This window comes from Pituophis catenifer, unplaced genomic scaffold (genome assembly GCF_029215685.1).
Source record: "Pituophis catenifer annectens isolate HBS135680 unplaced genomic scaffold, rPitCat1.0.hap2 SCAF_3, whole genome shotgun sequence".
Taxonomy (NCBI): Eukaryota; Metazoa; Chordata; class Lepidosauria; order Squamata; family Colubridae; genus Pituophis; species Pituophis catenifer.
In genome coordinates, this window is record NW_027256883.1 from 128838794 (window position 1) to 128864009 (window position 25216).

The 25216-nt window shown below is 36.5% G+C and overlaps 2 protein-coding genes across 3 annotated transcripts in view; one reads left to right on the top strand and one right to left on the bottom strand.

Annotated features, from left to right (window-relative positions):
• Window positions 1–2504, top strand: part of DPH5 (diphthamide biosynthesis 5) — a 45149-nt gene extending 42645 nt beyond the window's left edge. For both annotated transcript variants that reach the window (XM_070941161.1, XM_070941160.1), the window contains one exon: window positions 857–2504. In XM_070941161.1, the coding sequence (XP_070797262.1) occupies window positions 857–1022 (166 nt within the window). In that variant the 3' untranslated portion in view covers window positions 1023–2504. The remainder of the gene's footprint in view (window positions 1–856) is intronic.
• Window positions 2505–5077: 2573 nt separating this feature from the next.
• SLC30A7 (solute carrier family 30 member 7) overlaps window positions 5078–25216 on the bottom strand; it is a 32613-nt gene continuing 12474 nt past the window's right edge. The window contains exons 9-12 of the mRNA XM_070939346.1: window positions 23325–23460; window positions 9301–9391; window positions 8336–8485; window positions 5078–6831 (exon numbers count right to left, since the gene is read on the bottom strand). Coding sequence (XP_070795447.1) covers window positions 6784–6831; window positions 8336–8485; window positions 9301–9391; window positions 23325–23460 — 425 coding nt within the window. The 3' untranslated portion in view covers window positions 5078–6783. The remainder of the gene's footprint in view (window positions 6832–8335; window positions 8486–9300; window positions 9392–23324; window positions 23461–25216) is intronic.

The window sequence follows — 25216 nt, forward strand, 5'->3', positions numbered from 1 at the left end:
CTCTGGTTACAGGAGCTTTTTCAGAGATACCAAACCCTGTCCACAGATATTTCATAAATGCTTGTTTTTTCGATTATTATTTTTTTTTAGAAAATTCCTGTTATCAGGAATAGCATCTAGTCTTTCTGGTGGGCTATATTCACTTAAATAACTCTGCATGACTGAAAACCTACCTAATTATTATACCTGAAGTGTCAAGAGTTCCAAGTAACACCCCCAGCAAAAGAATATTCTGAGGCTTGAGTTTCCTCAAAGTTACATTTTATTAGAGATATCATATTGGCACATCTGAGGAAACCTGAATCTGAAAGCTTCCAGGGTTTCCCCACCCAAAGGAAAGTTCAAGTCCCTGCCCAACACCCACAAGTCCATCACATGGTCCAATCAAAACACCATCTCAACTGGAGATGCCTCCCAGTTCCAGCCTCCCAGGTGCAGGGCAAGATGTCCTTGAACCTCTGAGAAAGGAATGTTGTTATGACTATATATCAGCCATGCTCCATACAATCCCCCCTCCCCATTTTCCACAGTAGTAAATGTGGTAGGTCTGAAGGCCCAATACAAAAGATGGCTTCCAGGCCTGACAGAAAGTTCAGATTCCTGCTAGATCACCATATTTCCTGTGCCTGATCTTTACACATTTTGCCACATCCTATTACGAGGCAATGTTACAGGCATTGCTCCAATTTTCAGGGAAGTGATTGTAGATTCTGAAACCTTCAGAAGGTTTCCTGGTGTCAGTGTAAGATGATGTAACTTTGAAGGAAAGGAGGGAGAATCGTTTTCTCTTAGATTTGCTGCAGAAGTCAAAATGTTGAAGCAGATTTTCCTAAATCATTGTTCTTTGTTTTTGCAGAAGTAACCGAGAACACTGTCTGTGTAGGCTTAGCAAGAATTGGTGCACTGGATCAGAAGATTGCATCAGGTACTCTTCAGGATATGACTACAGTGGCCCTTGGCGATCCTCTGCACTCTATAATCATAACTGGAATATTGCATCCCTTGGAAGTAGACATGCTTAAATTATTTGCAGTGGATAAATCCATCTTTGAACAACACTGAATTGGAAACTCTTTGTGCCTTACCTGGAACAGAAGCTGGTAAATTCCTTCTTGATAACAGACTACTCTACAAAGAAGTAGCCCATATCTTGCTAAAGAAGACAACTAGCAAACCCAATTGTGATTTCTTATGGCTCAGGCTCAGTGCGTACAACCTGTAAAAGTTTTGTTACTTGGCAGAAGTGAAATAAAAATTGAGAATATTGTTTTGATTCACCTATACAGCTGGTGATGGGAAAACACTCAGTATGGCAAAAGAGAACATTTGAAAGAAGAAATATAGCACTTGGCTAGGATGGCTCATTGTTTTCAATGTTAGGTAGGGCTTTAGAGATATGGCTCAGAGAGCAGAGATATCACATGAGTGAGATGGGCAGCACTATCAGTTTACTAAACAAATATCTCCTTGTACAACTCCATGCTGGACCAACTGTGCTTCCCAAATGCAGTCTTGCATGGACCACATGATAGAAATCCAAATAAAAGGTATCTAAACCATGAGTAATCATGAGAGGGATCAGCTTAGGAGATGTACATACAATTGGCACACAACAATGAAACCATGTAAGGTCTTCCTTTTCCATTCTTCAAACAAGTAATAGAAAAGCAGATCGTGCACTGGTTGTATGTCAGTTAAGTGCAAGATGGAGATTTTTGGACTATCCATGGAAATAATTCCTCACAGAGAAAAGTAACATCTTTACAGAAGCTGCTTTAGAATTGCCTTATTAGTTTCCTGCACAGCTTTGCCAAAAATATCAACTGTGTACAGCAGAGACAAGGCATCCAGGCTGCCATGCAATTTCAAAAGTGGAGAGGGTCTTGAGGACCCCATAAGTATATGCAGTCAATGGTTCATAATTCTCATACATCCTTAATTCCTTTTTTCCCTCGAGGGTTTTTTTCTTTAAGCTCTTTTTACAGCATGTCCTTCCAAAAATGAAGAGGCTATGCCCTTCCAAATGAAATAGATTCAAAAAGATCTCTAGACCGCACCTGTGTAGCAAGCAGGAGGTATCCACTTTCAAATATAACTGATGTAGGAAATTGACCTTGGCAGTTGGTTCAGTGTACTGTTTTTATTGAGTCCACCTGATCCATACTTTTTCTGGAGATTTGGAGATTCCTCCAAAAGATTTTCTAAGGAAATTAAGGGATGCATCTTTTCTGTGCCATTTCCATGAATAAGTGCCTCAACTCAACACTGCCTTGAGTTTGTGCAGAGAATGGGAAATAAATCTAACCAACCAACCTCACTTTATCTTTTGATTCATATATTGTGTTTTACAACATGACTAGCTGCTATTATGCATAAACCACAATATGCAGCTTATTAGGGTCTATGACACCTCCGTCTTTTTGCCAATTAGACGAGAACTTAAGAATACTTTAAAGGAATGTATTTCACCCAAAGAACTACATTAACAATATATGACCTTTAAAAAAAAGTTTTATTGATAGGAAAAATTGATCCCAAATATGTCAAACATTTTTGCTGTTTCAATAAAGACTGTATTTAAAGTAGGAAAAAATAAACCAATAAAATGTTCAATATTGCACTGGCCACTAGCTATAGTATTTTCAAGTTATTTTCGGTATATTATCTTTCAGCCACCACTTTGAACTTATCGGTAAATAAATTCCTTAAATTGTACAAAACACCAGGCCTTTAGAAATGAAATAAAAGACATTTTCAGGAAATAAAGAGTTTCGCCATTTTTTCATACAGGAAAATATATGGCTAGGCCATAAATGCGATCTATAATTTAAATCAGGGCTTGGCAACAAGACATACCACCACTAAATAATGAGTACTGATGTCAAAAGTTAAAAATAGGCAGCTGGAATCCTATTAGATCAGTGTTCTCAAGTCAGAATTTGTCTATTAGAAGCTATAGGTTGCATAGTGATTCATGCTGCCTAAACAGACTGCTGACCCCTGCATAAATTTTTTATTTATTTATCAAATGTATTTGCTGCCCATCTTGTAATTCAAGGCAACTTTGAGTGGCAAGTTTGGGGAATTGATATCATAGCAATGAGGCCTCAGTAAATGAAATATGCAAACAATGGTTTTAGCATTTCATTATAGTGAAACTTTCCCCTCCCCAAGACAATGGAAGAATAAAAACAGAAAAATCCATCTGTTAAAGCTTAATCACAGCTCCAAAGTAAAATTACTTATTAGTGGGGCACAACTCTTTTAAGGTAAAAAAAAAAAAAATTGCAAAAAGTTCAGGTCAAAGTACGAAGCAGCAGGAGTTATAATGGAGGCTGGGAGTAGGACTCTGAGAAAAATGCATATTGTACTTTCTATGGCAAAACAAAAGCAGATCGTGATTTAAGAAATTTTGAACAAAACTCATAGAGCACAGGTGTCAGACTTGATTGCGTCACGTGACGTATCGTGACATTTTTTTGCCTTGCGGAGCCAGGGTAGGCATGGCCTGCGCATGACTCATCCGGTCTGCAGGCCCCAGTTTGACAGGCCTGTTATAGAGGATAATTTTCTAAACTAGACAAAGCATGTAAGAACCCTGGGTTTCATCTAAATCATACCAACCATATTTTTTTAAAAAAAAATAGTGAATACTGCAGTTCTCCTGTGGAAAACATAATTTCACTGGTTTTAGTCTCCTCCCACCCATCCCTCAACCTATCTTGCAATAACCAGCCATTGATATTTCCACTGGCAGTCTTGGTTTCCTCATCTGCCAACAATATTTATTTGATAAAGTGCAGTTAGCATCTTTTCTATAAACTTACAGTTAGACCAGTACTTTGTTTACTAGCCAAGACTCTGAATATCTGAATAAAATGGCAAGTGTTCATTTTTAGAAATGAAAAAGAACTGGGGGGAAAAAAGACTGTTCAAGTTGCTGGTTCCATCTGTAGAAAATAACATCCTAAGCTATGTTGGGCAGTCTATTTTCCCTCAACAATTAAACAGATCCTAAGATTAAGCCTAATACTTTGAACTTTAAAAGTATAAAAAACACTTTTTCCTTCATATTATCTCTCTAGAGCTTGGTGGACAATAAACCTAGTCTATAAATCTCCCAAATTAAACACTTTGTTTTAGGATTACAGATCAAAATGCACATTTGTTTAGAAAGTGAGCCCTCTGCTGAACTATATGGTTCAAAGGCAACGGCGTTCGATGTAAGTTATTTTGCCAGAAGTTAGATAAAAGCACATTTCAGTGCCACATATTTGGCAAAAGTATAATTTTACATGCTTTGCTGTTTGACATTTGGCTGAAAGAAGTCAGCAACAATAAAGAGGACTTACATCCTGCAGAAACAAAACAAAGAGCATATTAACCCCACTAAAAAGGTTAAGCAGCTTCCAGCGCCTCTTATTTAAGGCACACCCAAGTTTTAGAACGTGCCAACAAAAGCCACTGGAACAAGCATGTCAAAGCATAAGCAAAATTCAGATTATGCACAAATCAGTGGAACAAATTGATTTTCTTATTTGAAGAAGTGATTACAAATAAAGTATTTAAAACAAGTTAACAACCTATTTCAGCAAGCCCTTTTGCTGAAAGATTCAAAGGCAAGGGGACTTCACATTAGTCTACACAGAGCTAAATAATTATTTCCATGGGGAAAAATAATATTGCTGCACCAAGTGAAAACAGCACAAACATTTTCCCCTCTCATCTTGGAGAATCTATTCCTATTGTCTTTTATGTGTGAGGGGAATAAGAAAATAGCAATACACAAAACAGTTTTCATTTTGTCTTATGGAAAGGAAGGAGGCCCAAATACATTACTGTGCAAAAATAATGAATCAAAACTTATATTAGGGTTTAAATTACAGGTTGCATAAAAATTCATTTCTAACAATAAGCAAAAACAAAGCAGGGTTAGAAATTAAAACAACTAGTAAATAGGTTATCTAACAACCATTGGATTAAAAAATAATAAAAAGTTATTCCCATAAAAACAGAAAATCCACATTACAGTTTTTTCCCAATATAAAATTCAGGTCCACTTTATGTATTTCTGATGCCTAACACAATTTCATGCAAGCTATAAAAAACAATTGTTTGGCTTAAGAAAACAATTTCTGACCATGAGTAAATACTAACTTTTTTTTCTCTAGGCCAATCTTGCTTGCATTTCACGCTTTTGTTCCAATTGTCTTTTAAAAAGGCCTAGGGATTTCTATTGATTTGACAAACAGTGAATTGGGGTTTTCCATATTAACTTAAAATGGAGACAAGCTGACCAACTTCAGTTCCAACATTAGAAATATATGGTGTTGTATCCATATATAACCTTTAAACATTACACGGTGGGATATAGACAGAAGACATATTACCCAGAACGTTACTCTGAAGTTTTAAAAAGAACTTTTAATTATGATGGAGAATACCAGCACAGAATGAATATTGGCAGAGCTATTCACTAACTAATTAAGTGTCAGAAAATGCTGCTGTAAGATTTATAGGTCCTACAAGAATCTTGATAAGGGGGGAAAAAATCAAACTTTGAATATGGGGTTTGATTTAGGAAAACTCATTATATTCAGTTAAAATCTGAATGTTTAAACCTGACAATGCAGACAATGGTGAGATTACCAGAAGTATATCCTGGATTCACATTCATCAGAGGATCAAATAATTGGTTAAGTAAACATACAGAGTACAAAATAAAATAATATATTGTCTGTTGGCTAGTATAAAAAAAACCCCTCCAATCAAAATAAATGTATCCAATATAAAGGACTCAGAAAGGAAGTGGTAATGCAGGAAGAGGCAAATCCATAAAAGCATCCCTCCTTTTGAGCGTTTCATAAAATTTAAATTAAAAAAAAACAACCTAATTATTTACTACAAGACTTGACCATGTATGGAAAAGCAATAATTAAAAGACATCCGATCGGGGGAAAACATCATATTCTTGCAAGACATCTTTTTGTACGCTAGATACATGTAGTAACGGCCCAATTACTGTCAGGGTACTGCAGAATTAGCAGCCAAGATTTTACTTCATGGTAATGAAACATTCTGCGAGCGCTTTTATGTATTCATTTTGCCACTGTATTTGAAAACTGAAGAGTGGTCTTCAGAAACTTAAAAATGTAACATTAACAGGGAATCCATCATCTCTGTATTCAATTACACATTTACAGCACATCAATTGCAAGCAAAAACTTTACTGGTACAAGTCACGGCCATAAAAATTAATAAAAAATCCCCAATGTTTCCTATCTGTGCTGACAGATACTTTGATAAAAAGGCACTCTGAAAACCCAATATGGTTTGGTTCATTAAGTTTGCAAAGTACAAACAGTCTTATAAACAGTTATGCTGTAGAATGTCAATCGCTGTGACATTACACCCCAAAGTAATTTCCTTTTAATTTCTCCCTCCCTACAATAATACCGGTTCTGTGGGAACGAGAAATCTCTGCCACAGCAGCAGCCTTACAGAAAGCACAGTCAACGATTGCAACCTCACATCTGTATCGATAAGTCTGCTGTAGGTAGGAACAAACTTGGCAAAGAATCCACAAAGTTTTGGGGCTCCAGAAAGTCATTCCCAGATTAATTCAAGTCAATCCCACCCCTTTCATTTTCTCTTCTGCTAATCAGACAGCAAGAGACTTTGCTGGGAAACGGAGACCAGGAGTTTCAATTTCCAAAGGGAGAACAAAGTCTTAAAATGACAGTACTGGAAAGCTTTGGTCCGAGGAGGAGTCGAAGAGGTTCGCTACATAGTGGCAAAGTCGATCTGTACATACAGTTGCCTCACTCCAGCCTGCAAACACAAGGAGAAAGACACATATATGTCAGAAATGAGAACAGGTGAATCTCGTTTCAAATGCAGGGATATCCAACTTTGGCAACATTATGGCTGTGGACTTTAAATCCCAGCATGGCTGGCTGGGAATTTTTGAGAATTCCAATCCACAAGTCATAAAGTTGCCAAGGTTGGACACCTCACTCACTATGATCTGTCATGGAAGTGTCTTGCAAACCTAATTGGAGGTCTGCTCCATTTAGGAAAACAGCCAGTATAGACCAGGGGTCTGGAACCTTAAACACTCATAGAGCCATTTGGACCCATTTTCCAAAGAAAAGAAAACACCGGGAGCCACAAAACCCTTCCCGTGCCTGAGTATTTCCTGAGCGGCCACAAAACTAGCATATATAGTTGAATTAAACATTCTGTTTTCTTCTGAAACTTTTCTTTTCTTGGATTTTTCCATGGTTGGCCTACTGGGAGTCGAAAGCTCAATAAATCGCATGCTGGTAGGTGTCACACGTTGGTGGTTGTGATACATATTTTAAGCGACAGGAAGCCGCAGCAGAGGGATGAAAGAGCCACATGCGGCTCCAGAGCCATGGGTTGCTGACCCCTGGTATAGACCAATGGTTAAGATGTGGCACTGGGATCAAAGAAACCCAGGTTCAATTTGCCCCAGAGGTCAAGCATGACGGTGGGTGAGTTACTTTCTCATACCAACCCACCAAATATAGCGACTATTGCAGGGATAAAACAAGGAAAGTTCCCTTGTTTGCCACCTCGTGTTTCCAATAGAAAAGCAGATATAAATTCAATAAACATGACCACTACTATGGATGAACAGTTCTAATTAATAAAATGGCACCATAGCAAGCTCTTAATTTCATTATTCCTTGGTCTTATGATCGTAAAAACAAATGATTTTTCTGGTTCAAAATATTTTCATAAGAATGCTTGAAAACCATTCTTGGCAACCTTGGCAACTTTATGACTTGTGGACTTGAATTTTGTGGTGTACAACACTTAATGTAATGAAAATGAGAACCAGTCAATATGTAAGACTTTTATGATCCACAAAGTAATTTTTTTAAAAGATACATATACAATGACAGAATAAATGTAACTGGACTGCCTCTATTTTAAAGTTCAGAAAATCACAGATTTATTAATTGCTGCTTTTAAACATTTAAAAATGCTAGACAATATGATCATTAACATTTAAAATGTTTTATAATTTTTAGCAAAACAAAAGTAAGAGGCAAATTTACTCCCTTTGAAGCGATCCAAAAATCAACAGAAAAGTGACAGATATTTGTAAAGCTGAAGAACATATATCTACAAATAAGTGTAAGTAGAATTTTATATAGAATTTAGATTATTTAGAATTTAAAATCAGAAATAAGGCTTCTTGCAAGTCCTGAACTTTATAACCCAACTTGGCTAAAAATACCTTAATGAAATTTTCTTCAGTGGCTAAAAGCCAGATCGTAACTTATAATTTAAATGCAAATTTTACCTGAGTAAAAATGTTGTGAGTTTGGCTTAATATCCACTTTGCATCAGCATCTGGAGCTACATACAGTTTCAAAGTCCCTATGTAAACATCAGTACAAAGAGTCCAGAAATGAGGATCGTGCAAATTGTAAACTCCTTGCAATTGTTGAACCTAAAATACAGAATTCAGTATTTTAGTTTTTCCTTCTTTTAAATGATTGTTAACAGAGTAATTTATAAGAAACAATTAATCCCAGCCCTGAATAATTCTATGTACTTTGTTATATAATAAGCAAAATGAATTCTCTCAAAAGATGTCCAATTAATATTTTTTCTTTTAAGACCAAATATAATAAATCAGTTTCATTTTGAAGAGCGGGTTTCTTTTCCAAATTTCTGTTCCTGAAAAATGCTATTAAGAACATGCTGGTACTTTGTACTAAACCACTTTTTTTAAAAAATCCCAAGTTGTTAAAGCAATCTTAAAACCTGCTTTGCACAAAATCCTAAACAAAAATTATGTTCATCTTCACATTAACTCCAAAATAAGCACACTGCATTAAGGCTTAAAAATTATATGAGAAACAGGGTTATAACTTAACATGATCTTAATTGATAATAAATTTTTAAAGATAATTTGCCTTCAGATGTCTTAGAACACCTGCCAAGGTCCAAAAGACATCTACAAGTATCATGCTGGGGAAGACTGTATTGGCATTCATAACTGAAAGTTAGTCTGGTCACTAATGTTATTTGTTCATTGTTTCTACAATTATGAGAATGAGATTTCAATTTGTATAGAATGAAAATTGCCCAAATTTACAAATTTGTTTCATCAGATAAGCTCTATTAGTTTTAGGGTTTTGTTCATTTAATAAGGGAATTGAATTGGCATTCCTGGAGGACAGGTGTTCTCCAGATGTTAAACATCTGCTGCTGCTCTATTTGAGGTGTATATTTCAAACCAATCAAAATACTATAACTCACCCGTTGATAGCACTGAGGCAAAGCACTTTCTAGAGAAGGAGGCGTTCGCTGCATCAAAATTCCAATGGATTCTCTCAGGAGTGGAACAACACTAGAAATATTATTTAAAGTTATTTTAAATACAGATAGATAGGTAGATAGACAGACAGACAGACAGATCGAAAGATGAATTAAATTCATTCTAATGAAGAGATATTCTTGGTTAATGAAAACAGCCAGAAGTGCTGGGATTGCAATCACTAAGCAATGTGGTCACAACATCTTCCTTTATGACTGCATCATTTACCATGTTTCCCCAAATATAAGACCCGGTCTTATATTTTTTTGAACCTTGAAAAAGCGCTTGGCCTTATTTTTGGGGAGGTGTTATTATTTTGGGGCGCATGGAGCAAGATGGACTCCTCTTGCCGTCTTACCTGATTTCCAGCTCTGTCTCCCTAACCCTAACCAGAGGAAATGGCAGGGACCGGCTGCGCCTGCATTTTAATATTTGGGGGAGGGGGTTTCCCAGGAGGGCTTATTTTCGGGGGGGGGCTTATTTTAGCGCATGCGCTCCAAAGCCTGATTGGGCTTATTATCTGGGGAGGTCTTATTTTTGGAGAAACATGGTATCAACACAAATTCTATTTCCAATTGTAGTTATCATTTGAGGACTATTCAAAACATTATGCTGAAACTGAATTGTCCAAATGTAACCTTTGTGGAGTGAGTTACATATCCTAAATAGCCATCTCTCTCTCTCTCTCCCCCGCTTCCTCCCTCAAAAAAAAAAGGCCTTTAATAACTAGGGTACTCGCTCATGGGGGAAAAAGAAGATCAAGACTACTATGCACCAACATACAATTCAATTTTGACTCAGATGCTTGACAAAAATGGCATTACTGATAGGAAGAAATATATGAGGCTCTTTAGGGTCAGTTAGCTAGAAAATATATACATTTTTAAAAAGGATACTTGCTTTTGTTTCTGGTTTAGAAAATGTTTAATTTATAATCCAAAATAATAAGAAAAAGGACGCAAGTAGGGGAAAACACATAAAGAAAAATCACAGAACTAAATTAGTAGGTACATGTTCAGCCATAATTAAATGACTTGTCTAAAACAGCCATCTCTGCATTTCTTGAAATAGGGGAACCCAGGGATTTTAACAGAGCTCAAGCAGGGAGCATTTGGAAACAATTTAGAGGCTCCATTCAGCAACTGTAAAACGAGCATATTGAGGTATCAGAGGAAACACACAACTCCCATGATAAAGGGCTTAGAATCATAGATTATATACAGCTGCACCGCTCAGAATATTGAGAATTTTATGACTCTTAATATCAGGAATACTGACCTCACCACAGGTATCTGTGGAGTGTGGACGCACAACAAAACACACATTAAGGTTTTGTTATGCTAACTTCACTACATGTGTATGTGTGTCTGATATCACACTGCAAATACAAAAGGCGCATGTTGTGACATCATGATACACATTTTGGTACTATAATGATTAGGATCGAATGCCGTGACTCCCCAATAGTATTAGATTTGGAATATTATCAAGAATCTTCAGAAGGCTGGTTTGCAATTTTCTGATAACACGATAAAACAGATTTTTTATTTTATTTTTATTTTATTTCAAATTTATATACCGCACCTTCTCCCAAGGGACTCAGGGCGGTGTACAGCCAGATAAAAACATACAATACAAACATTAAGAACAATTAAAAGAATATATATTAATTTGGCCCCAGTTTAAAATGACAAACCAATTAAAAATTTAAAAATATGTTAAGCCAGCCCGGCTTGATGAAAAAAGAAAGTTTTAAGGGCACGGCGGAAGGCACCAAGGTCTTGGATTCTCCTTATCTCAGGGGGCAGCTGGTTCCATAGGGTAGGTGCCCCCACAGAGAAGGCCCTCCCCCTGGGGGTCACCAGCCTACATTGTTTGGCTGATGGCACCCCGAGGAGGCCCTCTCTGTGGGAGCGCACAGGTCTGTGGGAGGTTGTCGGTAGCAGCAGGTGGTCTCGAAGATAACTAGGTCCTATGCCATGGAGCGTTTTAAAGGTGGTAACCATGAAAAGTTTATGCAGTTTATGCAGTTTCCTGTCTAAATTAAAACACTTCATTACTACCATAGCTTTAATTCCACTTTATAAGGGTAAAATAAGTCTTAAATGATATTCAGTAGAAAGAAAGTGAATTAAAAACATAGCTTCTTAGGCAGAAAAGTTATATCTTCAAATTTTCAAAGTTTACTCTATATATCTCATAATATTTTTTTAAAAGAAGACTGGTAAATGCACAGAATGAGAAAATTATTCCTGAACATTCTGCTGCAAAAATAAGTATTTCCCATCACAAGTCTGCCCATAATGGAAATTAATCATTCAACATCAACATTATACTTTCTCTGTGGAAAAGGTGATGTATAAATGAATATTTAACACCAAATAAAGGCGTAAGAACTCCATAAAGCTAAGAGATTATTGATCGCCAGCCAACCAAGTGGTTTTCCACAACTATCAAAATATAGGCGAGAAGGGCTTTAATCCGAGTAGCCTAATCAATGTATGGCTACCATGGCGTGGACATGAAGGCAAGGGTGTTCTCCTTCAAAAATATATATATATAATTTTCCTAGAGCCTGCTGGTTAATGGGAGGTTTAGTGGGCTCCAAAAGAGGGTAGATTTACCCTTTGCAATAAACTATTTTATTCTTAGTTTTAATAACATTTCAGTGAGACTTTAAAAGTAGAGCCATACAAGAAGACTTAAAATGAAGTTCAGCTCAAACGTGGAAAAAGTGAATTATTCCTCCTTTAGAAACAAAGAACTGCAAAATCAGTTATCTAGATTATCTAGATCTGTGAGGGTGAATCTATGGCACGCGTACACAAAGTGGCACACAAAGCCATGTCGCCCGGCACATGCGGCCTTGCCTGTTTGTCTTCCAGGTTTCTGACGCGCATGCGCACACGATGATCAGCTGTCCTTCGTGCGTGCGGCAGTGCCGAAAACAGGTGTGTGCATGTGCGCAGGCGTGCCAAAACCCAGAAGTTCAGCTTTTCCAGAGCGCGATTCTTTAGTGCGTGCACAGCACTGCCGAAAATCGACCTGCGCATGCGCACCGGCCAGCTGATTGTCAGACAAGCATGCACGCTGGAACCTGGAAGTTCAGCTTTTCTGAAGCGCGGCCCTGAGAAGCATGCGCGCAACATTTCTGCACAACCTTTTTTTTTTAATTGAAAAAGTTTTTCAAATACAAATTTTTCCCCCCTTTTTCTCCCCTCCTCCCTAACCCCCCCTCCCCCTCCCCTCCCCCTGTGGCTTCTCCAAAATAAAACCCAAGTTAATAACAGATTATATAATACTTTACTATCCTTTTACTCCACCCCCCATATACTGACCCTTTCTTTCTAACAATATTATTATATCCCCCTTATACTATACATTTCAAAGCAACATTCAACTGTAAAATTATATAATAAATCCTAATTTAGCAATTTCATCTATTCAGCTCATAATCTATCCATTTCCTCCTCCCCATGCATATATCTCTTAATTCAAATCTTTTATGTATATTAATATAGCATAACATCCCTTTTCCTAAACTAAACAATCAGTAAGCTAACCTATCTCCACCCTTCTAACAATATTATTGTATCCCCCTTATACTATGCATTTCAAAGCAACATTCAGCTGTAAAATTATATAATAAATCCTAATTTAACAATTTCAACTCATAATCTAACCATTTCCTCCTCCCCCATACATATATCTCTTAATTCAAATCTTTTACGTATATTGATATAACATAACATCCCTTTTCCTAAACTAAACAATCAATAAACTAACCTATCTCCACCCACTTTCCTACAGGTCTACATACATAATATTTTCAATATCTTTATTCTTCTGCCCACACCACTAAAAAAATATTTACATATATATATAAAATCCTCAAATGACTTTAAATTTGTAATCCATATGATATCTTCTGTAATGTCTCTTAACTGGATTGTTAATTCCATTACCCATGTTAGGGTAACATCACATCCTAATTCCAACAGTATGTTCGGTATCTTCAATTACCATCTGCCCCCATCAATAGTAAATGTTTTCATATATAAAAAACCACCCGAGTGACTTTATATTTATATTCCATATAGTGTCTTCTATAATGTCTTCCATCTAAATTATTAATTCCAACCACCGTGTTAGGGTAACAGCCAGATCTTCTGCATGCCCCAATTCCATAGTTCTCTTGCCTTATAGCTCAACATAAACGTAATCCGTTTGTCAAAGAGTCCAATATAGAAAGTTCCAATCCACTCAATTTAAGGCCATCTTCCACATCCCAGAAGTACAGCACTGCAGAGATCTGTCACTCTCATCAAAATAGTATAAACCAATACTTTGCCTCAACTATATTTTCATATATTCAATCGTCTCTTACGTAACTGGCATTACACTGTTGTTTAGTCTAAAAGTTTTTATTTTTGTAGGACCTGCTTCTTCTTTTCTTAACTTTTTGTGGCTTAGATCTCCATCCTGGTTGCCTTTCTATGAGTTGTATAATCAAGTGATTGATTTCCATGCTGGTCTATACTTTGATAAGTCATCACATTAGAATCCAGAGCTGTCTCTCTTGTATTTATAGATAGTCCAACTGTAACCTCTGAAGGAGAATCCAAAAGCGGCTCGTCCACAAAGGCCTCTGTAACTTGTTGTTTTTACATTACCTCCACCTCCACCTCCACCTCCATCTGCTTAGCCTGGATTTCAATCTCTTGTTGATTTTGCTTTTCTTCATTCCCCTCGTGTATTATACATGGAGATGTTGAGCCCATTTTAAGAACCTTGTAGTAAAATTCTTCCGCTTTTTCAACAGTATTTAGTTGATATCTTTCTCCTTGATATCTCAATATTATACCAACTGGAACATCCCACCTAAATGGGATGTTTTGTTTCTTTAGCTCAGTCACCAAAAATCCGAAATCCTTTCTGTCTTTTAACATCTTGGGCGGCAGCTCTTTAAATATCCAAATCTTCCTTCCATGCATTTCAAGAGTGGAGTTAAAAGACTTTTGCACGATATCATTTCTTATTTCTTTATCAGTAAAGTAGATCACCACATCTCTAGGCAACTGCCTTTGCTTTGCCACCCAAGAATTAACTCTGTAAGCCTTATCAATCTTGCAGGATACCTCTTCAGGACTAACCTTTAAAATCCCAGCCAGAACTTCAGCAGACATCTTTCTCAAATCTTGTCTTTTATCTTCCTGTATTCCCCTTATTCTGACCGCAAATTCCATGAATCTGAATTGCATCATTGTGGCTTCATTTTCAATTCTTTGTTTTATATTATCTGCATTGTAAGTCTTGTAGTCAGCTTCCTTTATTTTTTTAAACTTTTTAAGCTCTGCTTCTGGGCTTTTTTCTTGTATCATTATTAAATCATTTTCAATTCTTTGTATTTTATTGTCCAAGTTATAAATCTTATGATCAACTTCCTTTATTTTAGACTCTATTTCTAAATTGAACTCATTATCCATCCTCATAATTACATCTAAGAAACTTTTCATATGTTGCTTCAGGATATCATACTTTCTGCACAACCTTTTCAGCACTCAGTGCCGAAAAGGTTCACTATCACTGATCTAGATGATCTCATAAGCCTTTTGAGGTCATCTAGATCATGGGTGCCGCAAGGCTTGATAGGTCCTATAAGGACCTATCCAGATGTAAAACTTTTTTTTTTAGAAAACGCATAGCTTACCTGCAATGCTTAACAAAGACTCTTTGTTATTTCTGCATACAACATTTTTAACAACTGTAAGCAATCTGGCTGCCGGTTGCTACATTTGGCACTTGCCAAATGTAGTTTGGTGGTTATGCTGCTTATTAATAGATGACTGCATTGGAAAGTTGTATTAGATGCTATTGTGGCTTACATATTTAAACAACCGATAATATTGCGGATATTGCGGTGTAACTGTTTATACTACTCATATGCTTGACCTTGGCTGATCTTGAAAAGGAAAGAAAAGCTGGCTCTAGTTTAGGACTGAATGGGAGACATCAGGAAAAGTCTATAATTATAGTTAGATTGGGAAGTCAAAAAAAACATCCCATAAGAAGGTAACGGTAAACCACTTCCATATAGGAAAGGTATTTAGGCATGGCCATGAAGTCACAATCAAGCCATATTTAGAGATTTTACTTTTCCTGAGTTTAAAATATTATTTTCATATATCAAAGGAATTATTGGTATTGCTGCTCTATGTTTTGGGAGAGAATTAGTTTCAACTGTGTGTTACCTGGATCTCCAACGTAATAACTGCAGAAATCTGCCTTGTCCATCTGATTTTATTCTGCTTTGGATTCTTTTTATTTTAAACAAGAAGGAACCTCACAAAGCGAATGGGGAGCTTTAGATTTTAGCATAATCTTTATTTCCAGAGTGTTCCTGGGCCTTTCACCGACATTCTTAGAAGACAAAAATAATAAGGGTTACAATGGAGTGCTGATGGTGTAGGCCCACTACCCAGAAAAAGAAAGCATCCTGAGAGAGTAAATGGAGTGATAAAAGAGTGAACCCGCTAAAGTTGCCTTGAGTTTCAAAGGTGTTTTGTAATGTCCATTCAGAGCAGCCATTTTGTTCACATGCAGGCTCCCACATAAAAGAACGTCTATAGCAGTGGTGGGTTGCTACCGCTTTGGGCGAACCGGTAGTAGCAGCGGCGGGAGGCTCCGCCCACCCACCCGGACATCATCAAATAAGCTCTGTGCATGTGCGGAAGTAGCGCACACGCGAACCAGTAGCAAAGGTAAGTGAAACCCACCACTGGTCTATAGGATGTTCTCAAAATTCAAAATTCACAAGTCCAAAGTAGAGAATACTTTTATTTTAATAAAGATCTGAGAAATATTTCTGTCCTGTATAGCTATCCTTACCCTCTGAGCTGCTTAGAGCACTTGTATGCAGAGAAGCAGGGTAGAATTTAAAACAATATGACTCAAAGGAGAAGTAAACTCTAGGAATCCCTGGATTGTTCTACTGCTATGATTAAAATGCTAATGAAAGAAAAATATTGGCTTTGCTCAGGTAAGCAACTTGCACAATAAGGGGAAATGCTCCACTTTATCTAGCCTAATAAAGCAAATATTGCAGCACATTAAATCTAATGTGAACTGGAATAATATCTGAAGAGTACAGTAAGTAGGTGGGAAGACAGCCATGCCCAGAGAGGGACAATGAAATGGCATCCTTAATCCTTACACTTTGTGCCTACCCTTCTTTATTCCAGTCCTATTCAATGGAACAGAGAATTATACTGAAAAGGATTAAAATCATCAGACAGATGGACAAAATCAAAAAGCAGGCAGGAAAAAAATTCCTGCATGCCATTCATGAATTTTGACTTGGAACGTTTTCTCAACCAAACTAACAGATTAGAATGGATAGGGCCATGGTGGCACAGTATTACAGGATAATTCTGTCTACTGCCAGCAGTTTGATCCTCACCGGCTCAAGGTTGATTCAGCCTTCCATCCTTATGGGGTCGGTAAAATGAGGACCCATTGCTGGGGGTAATATGCTGACTCTATAAACCACTTAGAGAGTGTAAAGTGTAAAGCACTGTGAAGCGGTATATAAGTCTAAGTGCTATTGCTATTAATTTCACCTTAATATGTAGGAAAGTGTGTCTGTGTGTCTGTGCGTGTAAGTGGGGACATGCTACTGAATACTCGAGGTGTTTTGAGAGTTTTTTTAAAAAAAAAATTAGAGTAAGTTAAAGAGAAATTCTTGAAAGCTCCTCCATTCTAAAGTCACATTTTAAAATTATAAAAATTTGGTTTTTAATAGTCATGTGAGTGCTGTAAAACCATAAATGTGAGACAGTAGATACTTGTAATTTGTCTTTGTTATTATTTGTTCTTGATCCAAGACAAAGTAAAGAATGCCAAGGTAAATATTTCGTTCTATCTGGATATATTTCTTAAGATATGTGCCTGTTGATTTCAGGTATCTTATTTTCAATTATTAAATTTTGTTTAATGGGCCACTTAATCTGGACAAAGGTAATAAAGACAAAGAAATGTTTGACACAACATTGTTATATTACTATATGTTTAGCATTTATTGCCAGAAACTAATGTTTACTTGCAGTTTGCGGCAAAAAGCACCCAATGGCTAAAATGGATTGGGTTAATGACTGCTTCATTTGTTTAATGACTACCACCAAAAAAGTCCTAAAATTGGGAAATGGTCACATGGTGACCCACATAACAACTGCCACAATTTAGGACTGTAATTCCAGATTCAATTACAATTGTACGTTAAGGTTTAAGTGTATGAAGAATTAAAACATGGAATGCGAGGTAAATTCAATGCACAGTTGTTAGGCTAAGCACAAGAATGACAAACAGTAACCCAGCCAGACTTCAGTTCTTTATTTATTTACACCCAGTAGACAGAATCTTGCCAGACTAAAAAACTCATACTACTCTCACCCTAATAGATGACTATGCTTACTCTCTTGCTCGGTCTCCCATCCTGCCTTTCGGTTGTGCTGCCTCTTGTCTCACTCCCTTTTTTGGAAATGTGCTCCCCTCCTTCCTGAGAAACTGCCACTTCACTGAAACCCATCACACCAGCTCCCCCTCTGTGGGCACCATCTCTCACAATAGCGCTCTAGTCCTATCAAAACAAAGCAAATATTATCTCTGTCAAGAAGAAGAAGACATTATCATGGCAGGATTGGTACAACATGCTAAGCTAAAGTCAAAAGCACATATGATGGCTTAGAGGGATATCTGAACAAAATCTTTGCATGATAAATGCCTGCATGTTTATTCATGTAGTCATGGTTTGACACTGAACTAGGCAGCCATAGTACATTCTCACAGATTCCCATAAGCAGCCCCCCCATCCCAAACTGCAGCAACGAGCAACTATATTAATATAGCTCTCCTGTGAGTTTTCCATTGCAGATCTTCGCCCATAAGGATGTAATAGAATAGAGTTGCAATATTTCATGGCACGAAGCAAATAGTTATAAACCTAATTCTGCTGTTATAGGTACTAATGTATCACAGCAAATATATCTGGAATACATTAATATAAATTCAGACTTAGATCAAAAAAGTGGAGAATGTGGAAAGGAATGAGCCGTTACTTCCAAACCAAAAATGGAAATTTAAGATGAGCAATTTACATGGCACAGATTTCTTTTTAAAGAAAACAATCTCTCCTGATTACACAGGAAAAACCACCACTCTACTGTATTAAAAACAGGCCTCCGTTAAACTTCAAAATAATTTTCTTTCAAGCTGGATTATTCCACCACCGAATAAATAACATAAGAACAACTGCATGTTTCTAAAATGCATTACACTTGAGAGTCTTGACAGGAAAATTAAATTTACTCTAAAGTGAAACACCTAGTTTTGGCAATTGGCATTTGGAATCAAGTGTCCTATTACCCACAACTTCCATCACTGCATGCTCTTTACACATTCCTTTTCTGTGATGGACATCATTTTTAATCTAGAAGATTGATTTTTAAAAAGTTTCAAATCAAGTTTTGAGGCAAGAAGTGAACCAGCAATGAAGCTATTACAGCAATAGGCAGTTATTGCCCGTTTTATGTTGTTAAAATGGCAGGACGGCTTGGCTAGAATTCTTAATCAATCAATAAATCAAGATTTAAGAAATATTCCTATGTCAATATGAGCTGTACAAAAGCAATATAAGAACTAGCACACATCTTTAGAAAATTGAATAAAAACATTTTCTAACACTTGAGTTCCAAATCAATGTATTTTTATGTGCTTTTGGTTACTACCTTTTTATCATGTTTTCAAATAAAAAGAACAAGTGAAACACAATATGAATCCTTATATTTCCCAGGCACAGCTATCACAAATAAATACATTTATTTTAAATTGCAATGGCAGATACTCTTTTGCCAGATGAACACCAAGGGATGCAACCGTATCAAGTTTCATTCTCAGAAAAGAGAAATCTTCTATAGAATAAGATAATAGAAAGTTTTCTGGTTTATACCATGGTGAATCAATCCTTGAACCTATCACACTTCAGAATTTCAGAAATGATAAATGTAAAAAGTAGAAAAGACATTCTCTTCCAGAATAATATTATACTACCTCCTATGAAACAACTTACCCTCCCGTTCTTGCCAGAGATCAGGGGTGCCAAACTCGCAATGTTGACATGTTGTTGTCACGTAACTTATCGCAACTTTTTTCCCCTTCGCTAAAATGGGGTGGGCGTAGCCAGCACGTGACACATCCAGCTGCAGGCCACAAGTTTGACACCCCTGCCCTAGATGGTCCACAAAGAGTTGTTTCAATGATATGTTGTTAAGTGATTCAAAGCATAATCACTTTAGCTGAGCATGAGATAAGAAAGCACAGACAGCAAAGGTGAGGCACTTGCATACATGAAATTTAGTCTTGGATCCAACTGGGCTAATTCTCCTGACAGTTGATATTCTGTCATCCAAACTGATCTTATTTCTATACTTCCTCCCTTACACACACACAAGCACTAGAGTTCTACTGTGCAAACAGAAGTGATGAACCTAATGATTTGCCAGGGAGTTGGGCGGCATAGAAATGCGACTAACTAACTAACTAACTAACTAACTAACTAACTAACTAACTAAATAAATAAATAAATAAATAAATACTGTGCCCTACTCCACCATAGTAGATTAAGCGTGTTCTCACTAAAGCAGCTTTCCCAATCAAGGTATCATCCAGAAGTGTGGACTTCAATTTCCAGAATTCTCTGGGATGCTGACTAGAGCATCCACACTATGGAAGGCTGCACTAAATTATGTCATTCAAATGAATGGCCAGGAAGCTAATATGCCCTTCCAATTTAATTTTACTCATAATATTTAGTATTTTTCCCAAAACTAATGTGTTAAGTAGTGATTTATCATAAGGTAAAGGTGGTAAGGTATTTTATATTTTGCTCATTCAGGCTCTTTGGTTACCTTTTCCTAATAGTGAATCCTGGATGTGCAAAAGATAAAATATTTTCTCATTCGTTTTTGTTATAACCACAACAAGCCTTTGTAAAATCACCATGGATCAGAAAGTTTCAATAAAGATAAAAAAAGAGAACTAGTGTAGTGGTTAAAATGTTGGACCCGGGGCAGGGAGACCCAGTTCAAGCCTCCCCTTACAGCCATGAAAACTAGATGACTTTGGGCCAGCCTCTCAACCCAACCTACCACACAGGACTTTGTAGGATAAAATAGATAGAGCAGCAGCTATATATACCGACTCAGCTTCTGAACTAAAGTTGCAATAAAAGTTGCAATAGAAAACTAACAAAGAGTCATGTATATTATTTTGAGTTGAAAAGTATCCTCAAGAAGTATCCTTCTCAACTTGGATTTAATTTGGATGCTGAACTTTAAATTCAACCATTTTTTTTAAAATGTTGATGCAAAAGTGTATAGAGAATGTAATTATTTTTTTAAATTTTTGATCAATTCTCTACATGTGCTTGCTGACATCTAGGGTGTCAGCACGACCCTTGTTTTCACCTGAAGTATCATTCTAAAGCAGGGGTTCCCAACCGGGGGTGCTCGCAACCCCTGGGGGCGCGACATGATATTCCAGGGGGTGCAAAAACTTGGGTTTAGAAGTTTCAAAATTATAGTGTATTTGCGTAATTATATGCAGTTAATTATTTACTTTTGTAAGGGGTGCGAGAATATATCAGAAGCGTTTTAGGGACGTGGGGTATAGAAAAGGTTGGGAAACCCCTGTTCTAAAGGAATCCTCACATTCAATTGGCAAGTATGCTCAGTTCAGCATCGCAGTCTCTCTGCTTACTCATTTATGCCATTAATCTATCTTCTTTCTAATTTGCAACAGCAAATGCAACATGTCTAGCACTAGGCTGTGTAAGTTCAGCACTTTTCAGTCTGATGTTTACACCAAAACGGAATTTATGATCTAGCAAATGTTGAGCCTCTATTGTGCAGCCTGGAAATGCTCGGCTGGAGAAACAGAGTGATCTCACTGTTCTCTGTATTAAACTGTAATAATGAACAGTTTAAACCAATCCCCGTTATCAAAATACAGGAAGTCTGCAGAGTCAAGGCATAATGGTAATTAAGTTGAAGGCCAGTTCACCCAAACTTTGTTTAAACAGATGGGCTAATGCAATGCAACGTTCTTTGTGCAAGCCCAAGACTTATTCCTCTACTCAGGGTCTTTTCAGAATCAGACCACATAGAAATGGGACATGTATTCTTGAAGCTGAATTTAAAAGTGGTTTCTGAGGGTTCATTTCGCACACTAGGCAAAATTTTTAGTCAGAACATCTCTCTATTCAAAAGCTAGAAGCATAGCGATGTTAGCTAGAGATGAAAGAGAGGGGCTGCCTGCCTCCTGCTTTTCATCTGCTTAGATTGCCCTTTTACAAGAATGAACAGCCAAGCAATTGGAGATTATTCTTCTTCAGGTCTTTCTCTATCATGTGTGCAATCACTCCTTATTATTGCTTTTTTCCTGCTTATACAGGACCATTGAGTTATTCCTCCAACTCATGAAAATGAATGACAATCATTTTGATACTAAAATGGCAATATCCAGGCATTACTGGAAAACAGTTTCACCAGTCTTCTAAACAGAAAACAACCAAATTCCATCAAGATCCTGAAAAAATTGATTTCTATCATGGAATTTCAGAACTAAAATTTGCCTAAACAAATCGTAATGTATAGCTAAATGTCTATGGAGATTCTCAGTCATTCAGTTCATGGTTGTCCCAAAGGTGCTTTTTCAACAGGCAACTGGACCTTCTAGTTTTTCTTTGAAGATGTTTCGCTTCTCATCTAAGAAGGTTCTGCATCTTTGGGACAACCATGACCTGGATGAGTGAGAATCTCCATAGACATTTAGCTGAAAGCATCATGTTGTTTATTATAGCATGAATTCAATTGCAATGAACAAAACTCTCAATTCCGTAGGATGTAATGACACTAACTGAACACTTGACAAGCTATTATTAAATATTAGTGATGCACATTAGTGATAGTTGAATTTAGCTTCTCTCACAAATATTTATGTACCTTTAGCATTACCACCTACCATGGCATGTAACAGTATATCTATAGCCTCTGGAGAACTTGCATGTTTAAGTATTTTTAATTTCCTATTTTAAATTACTAGCTTTTCAAAACAGAAAAGGTTTTCTTGCTCAGCAAAAGTAAAGCAAAGACAACCAATATTTGTTAGTGCTAATTAAAATAAGCCAAAGTCAAGCAAATATGATAAATGTTATATATATATTTGTTATTGGATAACATGGCCTATTAGCTTATTTACCAACATTTCATAACAAAATGTTAGGGTTAGGGTAAATCTTGAAATCCCAGATTATAATCTCTCCCAAAACAAGGATGGCTCTGCCCATTTTTGAATGGCAGTGCTTGATATGCATGATAAATCTAGCGCAGTCCTTGCCAGACTATCTGATTTTTGTATCTATAAGATCATCTCTACTGCTTCATTGATTAAACACAATACTACATAAACACAAACTGTCTCTAGAAAGTGACCTCGCACACTAAAGGAAATTTGTTCAGTGTATAACTAACTTCCTATGGTGGCCAGAAAATGAAAGGCGAACTACGATGCACTGAATTTGAGACCATTCTGCTTCTTTTAGTAATACAACATATCCTAAATATACATATATGCATCTCTCCCTCTCCCTCTCTCTCCCCCCCACCCCCATGGGAAAAATGAAGATCAATACTGTAATGCAGCAATGTATAACTCAGCTGTCACTCAGGCACTTGACAAAAATGTCAATATTGATAGGGAAAAAAATAATACTGATGATTCTTTAAACCAAACTTCATTACAACAGTAATTAAAACAGAATTGTTACAGCTGGAACAGGTGACAACCAGCGAAGTGATATTTGTTACCATTCTAAATGTTGTGATTCTAAAACTTCACTCTTTACAATGCTTACCTTACACCAATAAGTAGAGCTATAAGCATCGAACAGATTGGGTCAGCAATCATCAAACCGTAATTCTGCATCAATATTGCAGATATGATTACACCAATACTTCCAAGGGTATCAGCAACAATGTGCAAAAATACACCTGCAAGAAAATATATATTGAGTAAAAGGTATAAAAGGTTTCAAAGAGACTTTATTTAAAGGGCCAGAGGATAACAACACTGTACACTGTCATTTACTTAACACACATTAACAATGTCCTTCATAGAACTAGTATTTGACTATTACTGGTCCCTTTTCTGTTGTGTTTTCAGCACAGTAACCCCTCCAGGCCCATATAAGACCACACAACAGAAGCAGGGCCACATTATGACATTCGTGGTCTCTACCTCCATAAAAATATTAATAAATATAAAATTTCATATGATTTTCTTTATATTGTATAGAGAGATAGAGAGTGGTAAATAAATGATTATTTTGTAAGAATCAAAGGTTGCAAATTAATTAAATGCTACTGTGATAATTTAATAATTCACATAATTAATTTGCAACCTTTGATTCTTACAAAATAATCATTTACTGAAATAACTTCTCAATAAATTTCTCTTGTATCTCTCTAAAGATCACCTGTTCATCAACTGTCTCATGACTGAAATAATTTTTGAGAATTTAACATTTTTTGGTAATTATTTTTACAAATTATTTGATCCAGCATACATTTGGTTGCAACAAATAATGTAAACTACAGTGCACGCCTCCAAATAATTTATTAGTAATACCACAAAGAAGGAAAACTTCCTTTTGGCAAAGCGTTGCTGGGTGTTTTTTTGTCCTTGTTGTTGTTTGAATTAATTAGCTTGGCAAAGAAATTTTGTCAGTTTTCATAACCCCTTGTGCACTTCAGATGTTGGATTTTTTCCCTTTTCTGTTCACACATTCTTTTGGCAGATGAATTGCAGTATTTAAATTCTTATACAATATATTTCACAGATTTGAGAAAGTTTCAAAGTCAGTGGATTCCTCCTCCCAAAAAACTGTTTAATAGCTATCCAAAAATAAGGAATACAGTCCCTCTCCCTACTGATAAACTGAAGGTAAAAATGCTATTCTGTGTGCTGTCATTCAATGAGAGAAAAATTAAACTACAATAATCAAGTTAGTTGTTTTATATGATATGAGCAAGTCAGAGGTTTGCAAGAATAAATGTATGGTACATGACTAGTATAGGAAGATCATTTAGCACCCTCTGCAGTCACATAGTGGAAATACAGATTAGAAAGTTTTATACACACACACACACACACACACACACACGAAGATATTGTATACACTTCAAAAATCAAATACTGATGAGGCTTTGGGGGATGGGGGTGGGAAACTGAGGACAGTTCTGTGAAAGTGGAACCAACAACTTCAGCAAAGACCAAGAAACTGGGGATAGACCAGAAAACCTCTGCAGATAAGGAAAGGATGAGAGATCACCTATGACAGGATCAGCTATCAGAGACTGAAGGAGACTTTTGAAGAATGAAATCAGAAAATAGTAGCTAAAAGATCAAAAATGTGGGTAACAATGTCTGTTTCTAGATAAACTATGTCTAAAAGGTGTTTTAAAGAACTGACAGTATTGAAAGTGGACTTAAACTATCAGTGTATTACATTTCACTATTCTTGAATGAAATTTATATAAGGGAAGAGAGAGAGAGAGATGTAAGTAAAAATCACTGGCTTACATTTGTAAATTCAAATTAAAAATTGTAGATTTGTAAAGTGATAATTTAAATGCAATACATCAAGTTACAAAAAGAAAATCATTTATATCAACTTTGATTATAAGCTTAATTATTCCACTGATTTTTTTCAATTGTTCCAATGTCTTTGTAGTTAAAATATTGTTA